This window comes from Galleria mellonella, unplaced genomic scaffold, assembly GCF_026898425.1.
Source record: "Galleria mellonella isolate WM207_F2 unplaced genomic scaffold, CSIRO_AGI_GalMel_v1 utg36, whole genome shotgun sequence".
In the NCBI taxonomy this organism is placed as follows: domain Eukaryota; kingdom Metazoa; phylum Arthropoda; class Insecta; order Lepidoptera; family Pyralidae; genus Galleria; species Galleria mellonella.
Window position 1 is genome coordinate 8,134,829 of NW_026442086.1, and position 17,275 is coordinate 8,152,103.

Genomic DNA, 17,275 nt, shown 5'->3' on the forward strand with positions numbered 1-17,275 from the left:
AGTTGTATAAAAAAAAAATATGAAGAGTATGTTTATATTTATTGTATATTTATCTGTTGTATGGTTCGTTATATTATTTCGTATCTATGTTCGTCGACGAATTCTATTCGATAACTAAACTACGACTATTCACATGCTGCCATCTGGTGTTAAATTGAAGACACGAATGCACGGCTTTACGTGCCTTCCGAAACAGGAAACTAATTTACTTAACTTAACCCTTCTTCGCATGTTTTTTGTTTTTTTTATCGGTGAAATAAATCAAGCTGACATAATTCATGTTCAAAATTAAAGAAAAATTGGTTAAAATAAAATAAATTTGACAGCTATGGTTTCATTTCTGCAATGGAGATTTAAATGGTATCCAGACACGGTTAACTTAAAGTAAAATTGTTCTTTTATATATTTTTTAGGCATTCAATGTTATGGTGGAAATTTCCACTATTATACAAAGAAGGGTTAAATGATTCAAACAAAAAATAAAAAATTTATAGGCTGAGATTCGAATTTGAGATTCCCGGACCTTAGTCAAGCGTTATCAGAACGAATTGATAATTACGTCAAGAAACAAAAATACGTTTACTATATAAATTACTAGTTACATCCTGCGGCTTTGCCTGCATGGATTAGTACATAAAGTATCCTACATGCTAAGTTAGGATATAACCTATCTGTGTACCAAATCTAAGTCAAATCTGTTTAGTAGTTTTTGCGTTAAAGATCAACAAACATCCATCCATCGTTACAAACTTTTTAATTTACTACATGAATAGTATTTTAGTAATAGCACGGTTATTGAGAGTGACAAAAAATTACCGGTGCATCATAAGACATAAATATCATAGATTCATAAAATAATTTGCTAATAGGTACCTACTGGGGGGAAAGGGATTGTTAGTAATCATCAAATTGCACTTTCGTCTTACCTCGAGCGTTTCTAGACCTACCATACTAATACTTACGTCTGCTTATATTATCACATTTTTTTATGGGTGAAAATGGTATGGTAACTCCGCCTGCGCTAACGGGATACGCTGGCGGTGCACCAGTGAAGGGTGATAGATGAGAATGAAAACAGGCCAGTTAGCCCATCATCAGGAATTAACCATGATAATTTCCAGGAGGAACCGCGAGGAGGTTGACCTGGTTGGGTATATTGCTAGTAATGGGATTCTTCGTCTCCATTACTAACAATCCCTTTTCCCCCCGCCTACTGTATTGCGAGTAGCCATTGGGTTTGTAAATAACCAATCAGGAACACGGGCTAGTATCAAACCTGTTATGTTGTTATATGTATATAAATTTAACATGTATAATATATAAATTAATTCATTTGTTACCTATTCATATACCTTAGCTTTTCTCGCTTTAATTCCAATAAAATGTATTCTTTTTTTTATACAACTTAGAATGGCAAACAAGCTGACGGCCACCTGATGGAAAGTGGTAACCGTCGCCTATAGACATGAGCAGTACCATGGACTTAACAGTGTACTGTTTCGCCCATGATACCCCCCATGCGTTGCCATTCCTGAGGACTCAGGTGTTATATCTCTGTACCCTGTAAATTCACTGACATATCCCACCCTTCAAACCGAAACACAGCCATGCAAACACAACTGCTTCACGGTAGAAACACGAATAGGACAGAGGTATCCAAGCAATCGACTTTTGTACAAATATTATGTATAAATTTTATACTTATTACTATAGTTGTATAACAAAATAATTACGAGAGAAAGTAATCATTAATATATATATATATATACACAATCAACGAGAATATCGAGTAAGATACGCACCAAAAAAAATTAATCACCGTGTTATTGACAGCCTTTTTGAAAGTCGGTTAAAAATCTAAATGTAACCACGATAATGATTTTCAGTAACTACCTAAGTAGGTATAAAGATTAATTGTTTCGGACACTTTATCTTAATTAATTAAAGTTTATCAAATAATGTATTAACGAGATAAGAACGATACGGACGACCGAGTTGAAATCTTAAAAATGACAATAGTAAATGTGACACATAAATTCAGTATGCAGTATGGTCTTTGCCCGTTTTTTTTTTTATTTTGCATCTTAATAATTCTATTATCTATACTGTTATAAAAAAAAAGGAAAGATTTAAAGGATTGTAATAAATAAATTTAAAAAAATACTCATCCGATTTAAAAAAAAATCTTTAATTCATAGAAAGCTTAATTGTCAGCAAATAAAACAAGCTGTATTTTTTATAAATTCTGTTTACATATGCGAAGTATCAAATGATTGAAAAACAAAGTCACTTTAAATACCCGAACAGAAAATATTCAAAGCGAAATTTCCCCAGTATAAGGCATCATACACCCTAAGAATGGCAATCCATGGTGGTACCATGGATGGCATCAATGTTTTCTGTACCATGGTATTGTTCATGTCTATAGATATTTACTACTTTCTATCAAAGGGGACAACAGCTCATTTGCTATTCCTTGCTCGACAAAAAAATATTTTTGTAAATTTTTCCGTCAATATAGAAAACGGACGCGTAGTTTCCGTCTCTAAAACACATGAGGTCCGCGAGGCACTGAAACTATCGCGTCCTTGCCATAAGAAAATAAGTCATTACTAAAAATTCATATATAAAAAAAAACATTTAAGAGGTACAGTCAGTGATTATTAAAAAAAAAAACGGCACAGGAATAGAGCACATTCGATCAAATTATAGCACTAATTTGTAACCAGCCAGATACATTTGAAGTTAATGTAACGAGATTTATATAGGAACTGTTTTTTTTTTTTAATATAACACATAGTTATGAAATTTTTAGAATAAAAAAGAAATGTAAATATTTATGCTTAAAATTTGAGATGAAGGAAGTAAAATGGTTATACTATAAGTATGCAATACGAGACAATAATTCAGTGTGATAGAATAAAATTAATAGAAAATGAGTGACGAAACAAAAAAAAAATACCTAATATATATATAGAATAAAACGACACTGCGACATACCGCAACGCAAATTCTTTTACATCCATTCAGCTTATATGAAAAGGCACTCACCCTCCTGTCCACTGTGGGTCAAGTTACAAACGGAAAACTATTTTGCAGCTGGCACGAAATAAAAAAGGACTTAGTACAAGATATCACGAATTTTAAGGTTTTTATTAAGGTTTTTTATAAAATATATTACAATAACTGTAACAAACTTTATTAAGTCACAATTATAATCTTTTTTTTTTTTTTAGTTGAATAGCAATGAGTTTTCATTTATTTGTATATGAATTATGAATGAAAAACTAACTTTCAAAAAAAATTTTTGAAAATAATTATTACACTATATTGCGTAAAAGCTAGTAAAAATATTTCTAAGAACATCCATGTTCACAACTACTCGTTCAATCTCATAGTAAGAAGTGATTTAGAGAACAAATAGAAATTTCAGAATAGACTCACTCAGGGTTTGCTGGAAAAGAAAGAGTTAAGTTTGCCTGTTGTACATTTTTATTAAAAACAAATTATAACAATGCAATCTTATATATAAAATTCTCGTGTCACGGTGTTTGTTACCAAACTTTTCCATTTTTATTTTATTATGATTTAGCATTGAAAAGTACATACAAGCTCAAATTTTCACCGTTTTACGATGAACGCCTCTTTGTTAATCGCCATTTTTATATGCTGCAATAGAGTTGCAAGATGGCAATCGAATATAATAATTGTAGTACGATAAATTTTCATCTATAGTTCTCGAAATGATGTATATGGTAAAACAACGTTTGCCGAGTCAGCTAGTTTTTATATAAAATAAAGTATAAATATATAAATAACATAGAATTAATAGTAGACTAGTAGCTCATTTTATGGAGATAGATCACTTTCCAATAGTGGGACGGTAATAGGTCGTGATAATGTTGTTTACATATCCCAAATAAAGAGAACTGAATACCTATATTTACTTTTTGATAACTGCATTAACGTCTTGTTTCCTTCACGTTCACAATTTATTTACTGATTAATTGAAATTTAAAATGTTTTTAATGCAATTTAATGTAGGTATACGTTGTTTATTTGATTATTCAATGGCTGTGGTCTTTTTAGTGCTAAAGAGGTCACATGATAACGCCTATATCGATTATGATAATATCAAAATCTAAAAATAACCAATGGACATATTTCACACGCAAAGTTATTGCGTTCATTTCTATAAAATTTAATTTTTTGAGTATACATATATTAATAATTATTCGATAATAGTTTACTGTATACTAGTAATAAGCCGTGTGGTCCCGGCATAGAATGGGCCACCCCTTCCTTTCCCGTGGGTGTAGTAAGCAACTAAGGGAGAGCGAGGGATGAGCAGCAGCATCCCTCTTAAATATCTCTAACTGCGGTTGGCAATCCGCCTGCAAAGCGCGGTACTGGCAAAACCTCCCAAACGGCTGAAATAATATATAAATAATAATTGTTTTATAATTGTCCTTCGCTTCATTATTTAAAATCACTAATTAACTAATCATACACATAACAAAAAAGATATGAATGCAAAATTTTAGATCTCATCCGCTGCACGCTTATGCCTAGGACACAAGCCTGTATCAAGGGGCTCGTATGAAAATGGCCGTTTTGTCCCATTTAAATTATAACCATTTATCTTTGTCGCGATTCAAAAGGTTTTTTTGTCTATTTAACGCCTCAGTACAACCAACAAACTATTTGACGCCGTGCACATTATGTACACACCTTTAGATCCCGATTCACAAATCGGGTGTACACACCCTACTTGAATTTAAATAATAATTCAAGTAGAGCATCTATCTATGGCAATAGTTACTAACGCCCTGTCTATGGAATGGTATGTATACTTAAGAACAAGGAATTACATAGGAGTGATAAAATTGTCAATTCACAGCAGGCCAGTGTACAGAAAATGTTATACGGCCGTATAACCCTACCAAATTCAGATACAACCTGTTTGCATACTTTCAACATAAACTGTGTCGAATATATGATTTAGTAATGTAAAATTTGTCATTGACAAATAACTGTTATATCAAACATTTTCTATACACTAGCCTGCTATCAATTGACTTGCTTGAAATGACAACTGATGGTGTATCTTTCGTCCTTTTTTTACTAATTATATTTACATAAGAAGAAAGGAGGCAACCGTATGATTTACAGTTTTTATTTTATCATTCCTTCTATGTAATTTCTTGTTATTAGATATATACTGGGGCATACGCCCCGACTGGAAATTAGGGACTCTTAAAACATCTCCAAAGCCTAACTGCGGTTGCCAATTCGCTTGCCAAGCGTGGCAACTACTGGCACTACAACTAGGGGACAGTTAAAGGCTTATTTATCCATACACACATATTTCTATTCAAACGTACAAATAAAATAACCATTTTAAACGGAAGTGGTAAATTGTTGACAACGTATGCTAAAAATAAAAATTCGTTCATTTTTTTTATTTCCATTCAGAAATTCGGGACAAGTGCATATGCAAAACAAAAAGGTACTCTATTCCGAATGCACTTAGTGCGGATATCGTTTTGCTATCAAAATAAAATGGAATTATATAATATTTTAGAGTTACGCCCGCGCGCGCGGCGCGGCGCGGCGCGGCGATACGATATACAATGATATGTTATCAATGATAAGAAGTTAGAAAACTATGATTAGTGCGGTATTAGGTGCATTATCTTAAACAACGTACGGCTGCATATATGACTTCCTGATAAAAAAACATACCTACGTTAAGCAAGTTAATTTTTTTGGCTCAAATTACCTGGTTATTAGATTTTTTTTTTTATTAAACTCGACTATGACAAAATAGCCGACTGCCAGTTGCAAAATGGTAACCGTTGCCTATATAAATGAATGGTATTTATTGTGTTGCCATTCCTGAAGCCAAAGATACTTACGCATCATATGTCTATAGGCGACGGTTACCACTTTCCATCAGGTGGATCGTTAGCTTGTTTACTATTCTAAATTGAATAAAAAAAAAAGCAAACTGTAACGTATTAGTGAAAACCGCATTCAAATCGGTTAAGCTGTTTCTGAGATTAGCGTGTACAAACTTACAGAGAAACAGACAAAGATTCTAAAAATCATTGTAATCGAATTTATGACTAGATCAAGTTTCATCCCAACCATATCGAAGAGTGGCGGTCTTCCACCGTGCGCTTTTCAAAGCACTCTCTTCCACGCACAACCATACTTTGGAATCAACTTCCAGCAGCAGTATTTCCGAACCGATACGACATCATAACCTTCAAGAAAAGAGTATATTCCTTTTTAAAAGGCCGGCAGCACCCCTGCAATGCTTTTGTTTTTTGTTGCCTTTGCCTGTGTTGTAAAAAAAAAAAGATTTTCGAGATATTTGAGAAAATAACTACTTAAATCTTGTGTATAGAGTTAAAACACAAATTTTACTGGCTTTAGAGGTGTTTTAAGAGGGACGCTGACGCTTAATCCTCTCTGTCCCGACACCCACAGGAAAGGAAGGGGTGGCCTATTCTATGCCGGGACCACACGGCCAATTGTGTGTTATAATATTTCAGGTAAATCATCATATTTTACATAAAGAATCGCCTTAATTCTCGCCTTTTATAAGCCATAAGTATTCGGATCAATGGCAGATTCTTCTTTACTACCGTTGTATCTCATTTCCCTATAAAGATACAAAAACATATCGAGTAAACGACGTCACCAACACAAGTACAATTTAATGATATACATAAATCAGTAAATTATGTAACACCAACGTAGGTTATAAATATAAAATCTCAATACGCAGACCATTGTTTTTCTCACAATTTCTACCCGACATAGTTCCGACTAGTGCATTTCTCGCATTGAATTTCACCAGCGCGCCGTTGCGCCCACGAACGGCCGAATTTCTATCTCGGGTCGACAGTTTGAAGGCGATCGCGCGTATTCACAGCTGCAAACGTAACTTGGCGACGCGTGGAAGTTTTCAAACAATCGTAGACAATAAGTCACAGTGACATCCATATTAGTTGGACACAATGATAGGTAATCAGGTTACTGTGCGGGCGGAAGGTCCCACTATCACAACAGGTTGCTGTAAATTAACAGTTTTTTTTTTTATTTACAACTGTGAACCGAGACATTTTTATTATTTCTTTTCATTTATTAATTTATTTTAGACAACTTGCGTCCATTTTTGTTAATATGTGTACTTAAACTATGTTAATACTTAATTACTAATAATGATCTAGTCTATCTAGGCAAGCATTTTCACGAGAGGATTATCTAATTTATTTACAAATATTTCTTACGTAAATTGCGGTTGAGAAAGAAGTAGGTGCTCAATATCGCTCGAAGTTTTTTTTTTGCCATATGAACTGACTTTGATTAAGGGGGGAAAGGGGTTGTTAGTAATGCGGACTATTAGTCCCATTGTTAGCAATATACTTACAACTAACAATATACTACAATTGTCGACTTCCCCTTCGAAACAATCGTACTTTTTTTTGATGAGTGAAAATGGTGTGGTAACCCCGCCTGCGCTAACGAAATTCCTGTCTTTCCTGAATGTCTACAAAAACAAAAAAAAAATCGTGCGCAAAGAAACAAACTCTGTCGATCGTAAAAAGAATTATAAAAATCGTTTTATAACTGAGAACGTAATCTCATAATTATAAAAAATCAAACATTAAAAAAAGTTGTTTAAAAAGAGACTAAGGAAATAAGAAAAACAGGGACACGCAGCTAGTTCGAAAGGTCACACTGTTGACAAGTAGCTCATAACCATAAAAAAAAATAAAACGTATCGAGAAAGTCGATTAAAAAAGACTAGAAATAAGAGAAACGAGGAGACGCAGCTAGTCCGAAAGGTCACATTGTTGACAAGTGGGTCAAGGCACGGATATCCTACGAACCAGACCAGACTTGCGTAAACACTTAGTAATAAGGTTCAACCTATTTAAATAATTATACAATTGTTACATTGTTACAAATTATTAATAATTAATTCTCTGTGTAGTAAAGGCGTAAGTGTTATGTTAATTCTCTCATACCAGAGCAAAAGACGCAAATATTAAAATATATAAAAAAAATTGTTAAATTGTGTTCCACAAAAAACACCGACTTTAATTGTGAGAAAAAAACAGTTATTTTTATTTAAAAACTAAACTACTTAATCAATTTCAAGTGAAAAAAGAATGTTCAAAATCGGTTTACGACTAACGGAGTTATGAGGTAACAAACGTAAAAATTACAACCGAACTGAGAATTTTATTCATTTTGAAGTCGATTGACAAGCGACTACACCGTAAAATGTTGATTAATACTTAGAAAGAGAATCCAACAGACACTATTCTTAATCTATGGGTTAATAATTCCGCTATTCTTATTTCAAAACTTATAGAACGCACCAAAAACCCACGTGACATTTGAAATAGAAATTTGAATTTAGAACTCAGAATCATGTGAATGCAAAAGACAATTTACTTCACAGTGAAAAACAGTACTTCAGTCAGGACTAAATTGGAAATAAAACATATTTTGTCAATTTTGTAATTCTCATCCATTGCAAAAAGATACAAAAATCATAAAAGACAATTTACTACACAAAATACAAACGATTTGACGTATTTCCGGTTTTAGATATCATTTTAGTAAAAAACGGAATACAAATTTATTATTTTTTATTTGTTGGCATCAAATTTCGAAGATAATTCTCGTGTACATAGGTTTTTTCACCATGAAACAAGTTTAGTCAAGGACAATGAAGACCTAAAAGCGTTAGCACGTAAACGTTTCTTAGAATCACTACGCATCGGCAAACGTGAGGTTGGAACTTTTTCTAAGTTAATAAACTAAAGAATTTCCAGATACAAAATTCGAACGCGGAAAACCTGAGAATTCTTTCATAAAATTAAACTTCTGAAGTATATTCCTGAACCTAATTAGGTAGAAAGGAAAGTTGTATTAAAAAAAAACAAAAGGTTTCAATATTTGTTTTCTAACTGCCTACCTTGAATTACCAAAGGAGCAGGTTTTCAATTGTGATAATTTTCTTTTTTTGTATGTATTTTACGTGCTATCTTCACCATTATGAATCGATTTTCATAATTCTTTTTGCAATAGATAGGGTTTTATCTCACAATTGTTAACTAACTTTTTTTTTGTGCAACAACTTCTTATCTGTCTTCTAATATACTTCCAAAACGTCTCCGTTCCGATATCGATCTATTGGCATTTATTTCAAAATGACCCCTTCTGATAGTACTAATCAATATTAGGTACTTATGTATATATAATTTATATTTTTTTTTTATTTTATCACAATCTAAGTCTTTTTTGGAGCGTACAAATATCTATATAAAAGTAACTAGGAAAAGACAGTACAGTAAAATACGTCAATGTAAAGAAGAAAAACTGAAAACGTCATGTCGAGACGCCATACTGACGACATACGACGTAGTAATAGGCAAATATTATTCACATAATGTAATGGCAGCAATTAAATAAATAAAATATTTAATATTTGAAGTTTGATTTAATATTTGAAGTGATTTGGAAAGACTGCTCGTGCCTAATAAAATAATAAAAAAAAAGATAAAAAGTCTATTATTTTATCTATGGACTTAGCACAACTCAAAAACTTGAGACACAGCTGTACACTATTACAACAGACAATATATGACCTACAAAATGCAAGAGGTTAGTTCTCACTAGATAGATAGAAATTGAACTCATTTATCATCACAGCTGATACCGTCACAATATATTAAAATATATTAAAAAAAAATAGGCCAAATAAATAATTCACTCGGCCGTAATAAACAAGTAATGCAGACACGCATTACCTACCTACTGCATACGTTTATCGCTGTGACCCGTTTTTTTTTTTTTATTGTGCAAAAGATTTTTTTATAAAGTCATGAATTCATTCATTCCGACTACTGCTTAAAAAAATATTTAATCTAATACGTACAATTTTTATAAATATATCAAACTAATTCAAACTTTTCTTCCACAGATCCTCACAACGGACACATGATTCCATAACCTGAGCAGAAAAAAAAACACAAACAATGGCGGACAACCAACATTTCTGTCTGCGATGGAACAACTATCAAAGCAGCATAACAAGCGCATTCGAGAACCTTCGAGATGATGAAGACTTCGTGGATGTAACGCTGGCGTGTGATGGGAAGAGTCTTAAAGCCCACCGCGTCGTGCTCTCTGCCTGTAGTCCATACTTTAGAGAACTGTTGAAAGTAAGTACCACAGAACAAGTTACCACTACATACAAAGCGCAGGTATTATCCTTAATCTATAAATTACTACGTCATTTAAGAGTCGGCACTTCCCTTATATTGACGAGACTAGAAAACAATTTCATGTAACCTCCTAAAAGTATCAACAAAGTAAAATAAATAAAAATTCGTTGTAATTAGTAAATAATAATATTAAAAACTAATATGTAATTCAAAATATTGATATCGATAGATATCATAAAACATAGATCTGATTTATAGAGTAAACATTTTCAATATTTATTAACTGATTGCATAGATTTCGAACAAATATTTTTTATTAAAAGAGATGCAACTCTGTACAAAATACATATCAAATACATAGAATATTTATTACCTATGCCAACAATGCAGCACCGCGTTCGTGATTCACTGTTCGTCCCAAAGGTTGACTGGTAGAGAAATACTACTACCATGAAGTCCGCCTTTTGTACCATATTTTATTTTTCCAATAAAGTTATTTAAATAAATTAATTAAAGAGAGCATCTGAAGATTTCTACGACGTGAGACAGTGGTTAAGGATAGTATCGATGATATACCTACTTTATTGTATTTAATTTAATATTGTGATATTTATACAGTTTGCGGCACAACTAGAACTATAGCATATTGATTTATCTATGATAAAACCATAGACAATAAGACTTGTGTCGCCGCTTCTTTTGCACACCTGCCAAATTTTTGTTCACATACCTATTTAACAAGTCTGGCATGAAATAATGTACATAAAATGGAAAAAAATATGCATCTTAAAATGTCAAACAAGCTGACGGCCCATCAGATGTAAAGTGGTAACCGTCGTCTATAGACATAAACAGTATTATAATATACTGTGTCGTCCACGATATACTTCATGCGTTGCCATTCCTGAGGATTAAGGTGTTATGCCATATGCCCACCCTTCAAACCGTAACATAGTCATACAAACACAAATGTTTCACGACCGATACACGAATGGGACAGAGGTACCCAAGCACGACTTCTGTAGAGTCTCCCTCTGGTATTATTTTATTTTAAATGATTATAATTAATTTTCCCCGTCCATAAACCCATATTAATCTCAAGTTATTTTGTTGTAAACAATTTTGGCGGGAAAATAATATTATATGTTCTTATTTCATTTTAAATAATCCACTTAAAAAACTAAAAGAATTCATTTTTTTTTTTTATATCCTTTAATTACTCGACAACGTGTTCACCTATCCTATACTAATTTTGAAAGGGTTTAACTCTCGTATTGGTCCTATCTATACAGGTATCACAGTATAAAGGACTAATTGGGGAAAGATGTAATTCTTTTGTTTATATATTATTTTTTTATACCACCGAGATGGCAAACAAGCATACGACCCACCTGACGGTAAGCGGTTACTGTCTATGATCGCCTGCAACACATAGGGCATTATACGCGCGTTGCCGACCCTGAAGGCACCTCTTTACCCCTTTTTTTGAAAAACCCTATATTGTAGTCTCTTGGAAAAAACTCCATCTGTAATGGATAAACTCATAAACAGCTGAATCGATTTTGGAAATTATTACACATATATATATATATATACAAAATGAGGGCGTGACATGGGCTATATATATTATTTTTCATCTACCCGTGCGAATTCGGGGCGTTTCAGTAGTACTAAATAAAAAAAAACACGAATCCTTTCTGTGTATATAAAAAAAAAAACAAACAAACCAACTATGACCTTTGTCATATTACTAAAAGTCATAGATAGATAGATAGATACTCTTTATTGTTTCCTCCAAAAGATTACAATAGTGAACTTATTATAAATATAAACAATTACAAGAAATAATCACAATGAGAAAACAATGGGCGACGTCATCGCTAAGAGCGATCTCTTCCATCATATCAGCCGTCAACTATTCACAGCTAATTAGGAACCTCCCAAAAGACAGTAACAGAAACGGTCTCATGCCATCTGCATTCATTCATCCATTTGGGATCGTCGCTCTATCGTTCGGGGTCGCCACTCAAGAACATTTCTTCCCCGCTGTCGTTACTTTAAACTATGCAACCAACCTATTGCCACTTCATATCGCTTATCAATCAAACTGTATCTATTTTTTTTTATACAACTTAGAATGGCAAACAAGCTGACGGCTCACCTGATGGAAAGTGGTAATCTTCGCCTATAGACATGAGCAGTACCGTGGACATAACAGAGTATACTGTTTCGCCCATGATACCTCCCATACGTTGCCATTCCTGAGGACTCAGGTGTTATTCCTCTGTACCCTGTAAATTTACTGTCATATCGCACCTTTCAAACCGAAACACAGCCATGCAAACACAACTGCTTTACGGTTGAAACCCGAATAAGACAGAGGTACCCAAGCAAACGACTTTTGTTAGGAATGCTTTGTATGTACAAAACTTTAGTACAATAATATTAAAATGACAGTAAATCTCGTAAAAGTCATGGCGTGGTTTAAAGGCAAGCGTAAAAGCAGACGGCGACTATGTTTTATACTATTTGAACGTTAATAATAATATATTAAAATAGATATGATGTAAAGCCTCAATAAAGTTTAGTATACACAATATGAGTAGGTACATATTTATTTTATGACGTAAGTAATTATTTCTCATAAATATAGGTACTTATTCATAGGAATGCAAAAACCATATACGATTCTATGTAAACAAAAAAATTAATGAAATTAAAATTATATATTAATTATTTATGTAAATAACTTATTTTCACCAGTTATTAATAGTATAGTATTTCAAGCACTTTATACAGATTAAAAATATGTAAGAAAAAAAATTACATCTATTAAAAAAATATTTAAAAAAAAACTAAAAGAAGATAAAGTCAAAGAAAAACATTTAAAAATAACAAAAAAGACGAAAAAAGTCTGTCAGGTGTGGGGTTCGAACCCACGCTCCCTCTCGGGAACCAGAGCTTAAATCTGGCGCCTTAGACCACTCGGCCAACCTGACTTGATAGTGACGAGCGAAATTACGTATCACGTTTGCCGCGTATAATACAATAGTTAATACTTATTGATAAATAATAAAATGTAAATACGTTTTCAACGACCTTGATAATGTAACGGTTCAACACGCGCCGCCTCATTTTCTTATGGTTCCGGGTTCGATCCTCGTACAGTACCAACATTTGTATTCATAAGAACATTGGTTCGAATATTTTCTATTTTTTCACACTAAGGATGGGCAATATATAGTAATATCTATTTATTGTAGTTGCAATATCTATACGTATATTGGCCCAATAACAAATATCCAATGCTACAGTGACACATTACTATCAGACGGGTTACATGCTTGTTTGTCACATTGGTGGTATAAAAAAAAGTAACAAAAAAAACAACTTACTTTCACATTTATAATATTAATAAAAGATAGTAAAGATAATTTCGAAGATATCGCATAAAATACTATTGAATTAATTATTTCAACTTTTCATGTTTTGATTTATTAATCCAATGTCGCGCGCTACACGTCCAGCCGCCCGTGCTGCCATCTACGTCACCTTTGAATTGAATATTTTTATTGAACGTTCGATTGCATTAAGTATTTACACTTTTTTACTTATATTTTAATGCATTCTTATTTACCCTAGCAATATAATTTGTTTTTCTTTTAAAGTTATAAATATCGAAAGCTATTTATTTTGTATACGCGCTGTATCTGAATTTTTTTTTTATAAACTCACCATCACCTTTTTTGTGAAGGTTTTCATCTGTATAATTTGTACTGTTCGAAGTAAGGGTCCTGGTGATTTGTAATACAGGTTTGACACTTAGTACAGGCACCACCCACAAATAATATTGTTAAAATGTTGTGCAACATATAGATAATAAGTCCTTAATTGTTTGTGGTGAGAAATAATAATAAATAAATAAATTAATAAATTTAAGCTTTTTATATTTTTATTCTCAAATCTATAAATTTAAATATAAATACAAAAATCGCCGATACAAATTCATTGTCATATTTTTGGATAAAAAATACTATGATATCATATTTAAAACTGCAACGGAATGCTGTAAAAATCTAAAAACGTGAAACTATAAAAACAAATGTTGAAACATCGAGTGAATGAATAAAAATTATATGCAATTTTATGCATTTTTTTTTATTTATTTAATATATAAACATACAGTCATAATTAATAATTGATATATAAGATAGCTTTAGAGGTGCTGACATAGAATTCTTTCTTCTTTCTCCGTGGGTTTCGTAATCGACGATTAAGGGAGCTTGTGGTCCCTATTAAAACGTCACCAAAAGCCAAACCGCGATTGCCAACCCGCCTGCCAAACGTGGCAACTACTAACAAAACCCTCATGAGAGAGGCTATGTCCAGCAGTGGACAGCTGACACAACAACTACCATGTACCAAATCCGTTTCTAGCGGATAGTTAAAAGCTGAAATTACTTTTTTTTTATGCAACTTAGAATGGCAAACAAGCTGACGGCCCACTTGATGGAAAGTGGTAACCGTCGCCTATAGACATGAGCAGTACCATGGACATAACAGAGTATACTGTCTCGCCCATGATACCCCCCATGCGTTGCCATTCCTGAGGACTCGGGTGTTATTCCTCTGTACCCAGTAAATTCACGTCATATCCCACCCTTCAAACCGAAACACAGCCATGCAAACACAACTGCTTCACGATAGAAACACGAATGGGACAGAGGTACCCAAGCAATCGACTTTTGTGACTTTGTACAACCCCTTTGGTAAAACGTAAAAGATATATAGTTACAATAACAGAGAGTTTATATAATAATTTAAAATTACGTGAACCCTACATACATAACTTATTAGCTGTCGTAAATTAAAAAAAAAACTAACAATAACCTAATGTCTGTACAGTCGACACCGTGCAAGCACCTAGCTGTCGTAAATTAAAAAAAAAAACTAACAATAACCTAATGTCTGTACAGTCGACACCGTGCAAGCACCTAGCTGTCGTAAATTAAAAAAAAAAAACTAACAATAACCTAATGTCTGTACAGTCGACACCGTGCAAGCACCCAGTGATCGTGCTGCAGGACGTGGCGTTCACAGACCTGCACGCGCTGGTCGAGTTCATATACCACGGCGAGGTGAACGTGCACCAGCGAAGTCTCTCCTCCTTCCTCAAGACTGCCGAGGTCCTCCGGGTCTCCGGGCTCACACAGAACGAGGATGTCCAAGGGGTAAGTGGTGTATATACTTCTTTAACACATTTTCCAATGTATTCTAAGTACACAAACGGATCAAGATAGGTCAACATGGTGCAATCCCCGGCGAAATGTCGGCAATAAAAAAGCAAGTATGTTAGTACTATTTACCTGTAAAGTTTTTCCAATGCGTTAAGTCCCGATTGTATATTTAAAATATGTTTAAATAACGCGAAAGTTAAAATTAACCCCGGTTCGATTCCCATGCAATAAAAACATTGACGGCCCACCTGATGGAAAGTGGTAACCGTCGCCTATAGACATGAGCAGTACCATGGACATAACAGAGTATACTGTTTTGCCCATGATACCCCCAATACTTTTTACCTTTACCAATAAGCATGGAATCGTGTCTTGCCTTTTAGCAGTCTATGGGAGAGACCTATATTCGACAGTGGACAGATAATGGCCGATACGGTGATGATGATGATGATGTAATCATACATTATATATCAGCTCTACTCGTGTATTTAAATTAAAAATTACTTGACTAGTTATTACTCATTATTTTATTATTCTAATTAATTCATTATAAAACAAAAAATATATAAAGATATTTTTTTATACCACAAAGGTGGCAAACAAGCATATAGCCCGTCTGATTGTAAGCGGTGACTAGTCTATGGACGCCTGCAATGCTAGGGTTGTCACGTGCGCGTTGCCGACCCTGAAGAAACCCTAATAATATATTTATTTATTTATTCATAGGAAAACCAGGGCTACACTAGAACAAAAAAATACAGTTTAGGATCACAAAATAAGCCACTAATAGGTTTTCACAAGTAGCAACAATATAGATACAAGGCGCTGTACACAGAGCAACAAAAATAGGAGTTAACATGTTTTTTTAAGTATTCCATATTTGTTATAATTAATAAATAATTATACTATTCATAATACATTGACGATAAGTCATGATGGTGACGAAAATTAAACGAATATCAAATCACACTATTTATAAATCAATTAGGTATAAATAATACTATAATCTCTACCTATTACATAGATATTTATCACTAATGTGCTGATTACGTAAAACAGATATGTAATACAGTTAGGCGAAATTACCCACACGTTATATTTATATACCTATAATGCAAAATGTCTCGGTAATTGTTCTAAAAGCATCGCACTCTAGGTGTTTTTATTTCGAACGTGTTATTTTTTTTTATACCACTAAGGTGGCAAACAAGCATACGGCCCACCTGATGGCAAGCGGTTACCGTAGCCTATGAACGCCTGCAATACCAGAGGTATTACGCGCGCGTTGCTGACCCTGAAGAAACCTCTTTACCCCCCTTTTGAAGAAACCCACGCTGTAGTCTTTTGGGAAAACCTCGGCAGGGAGCTCATTCTGTAACCTGAGTGTTCGTGGGAGAAAGCATCTCTGAAACCGCGATGTACGCGACCATTAGGCTGTAGGATATGAGGGTCAACTCCCTGTCGATGGCGAGCCGTACGATGATAGAAAGTGGCCGTAGGCATCATATTGGATAGTGATACGTATTATATGTCAAAGACTAATAAGTTATTAAATCTTAGAGACGGGTAATAGGTAGAAATATGTATATATATATATATAGGGATCGACTCTGTGATGCAATTTCTCTAAGTGTGCCTGTAAAATAAAAATTCCAATTTGATATTACATTGAAGTTTTTATTCTAAAAAGCAATAAAGACTACTTTTCTAATAGATTTAAATAAAAAATATTATAATTTTAGTATATTTCATATAATTTGGGCCACATAGTGCCAATAAACAATT

The 17,275-nt window shown here is 33.4% G+C and overlaps 1 protein-coding gene and 1 non-coding gene across 9 annotated transcripts in view; one reads left to right on the forward strand and one right to left on the reverse strand.

Annotated features, from left to right (window-relative positions):
- Positions 1–17,275, forward strand: part of LOC113520740 (broad-complex core protein isoforms 1/2/3/4/5) — a 205,466-nt gene that overhangs the window by 165,043 nt on the left and 23,148 nt on the right. For all 8 annotated transcript variants that reach the window (XR_008253117.1, XM_052897486.1, XM_052897484.1 and 5 more), the window contains 2 exons: positions 10,010–10,250; positions 15,302–15,484. Coding sequence is in view for 7 of the 8 variants with exons in the window: in XM_052897486.1 (XP_052753446.1) it covers positions 10,065–10,250; positions 15,302–15,484 (369 nt within the window). In the remaining variant the exon portion in view is untranslated. The remainder of the gene's footprint in view (positions 1–10,009; positions 10,251–15,301; positions 15,485–17,275) is intronic.
- Trnal-uaa (transfer RNA leucine (anticodon UAA)) lies at positions 13,169–13,252 on the reverse strand. Its single transcript has one exon. It is a non-coding gene; the product is annotated as a tRNA-Leu (tRNA).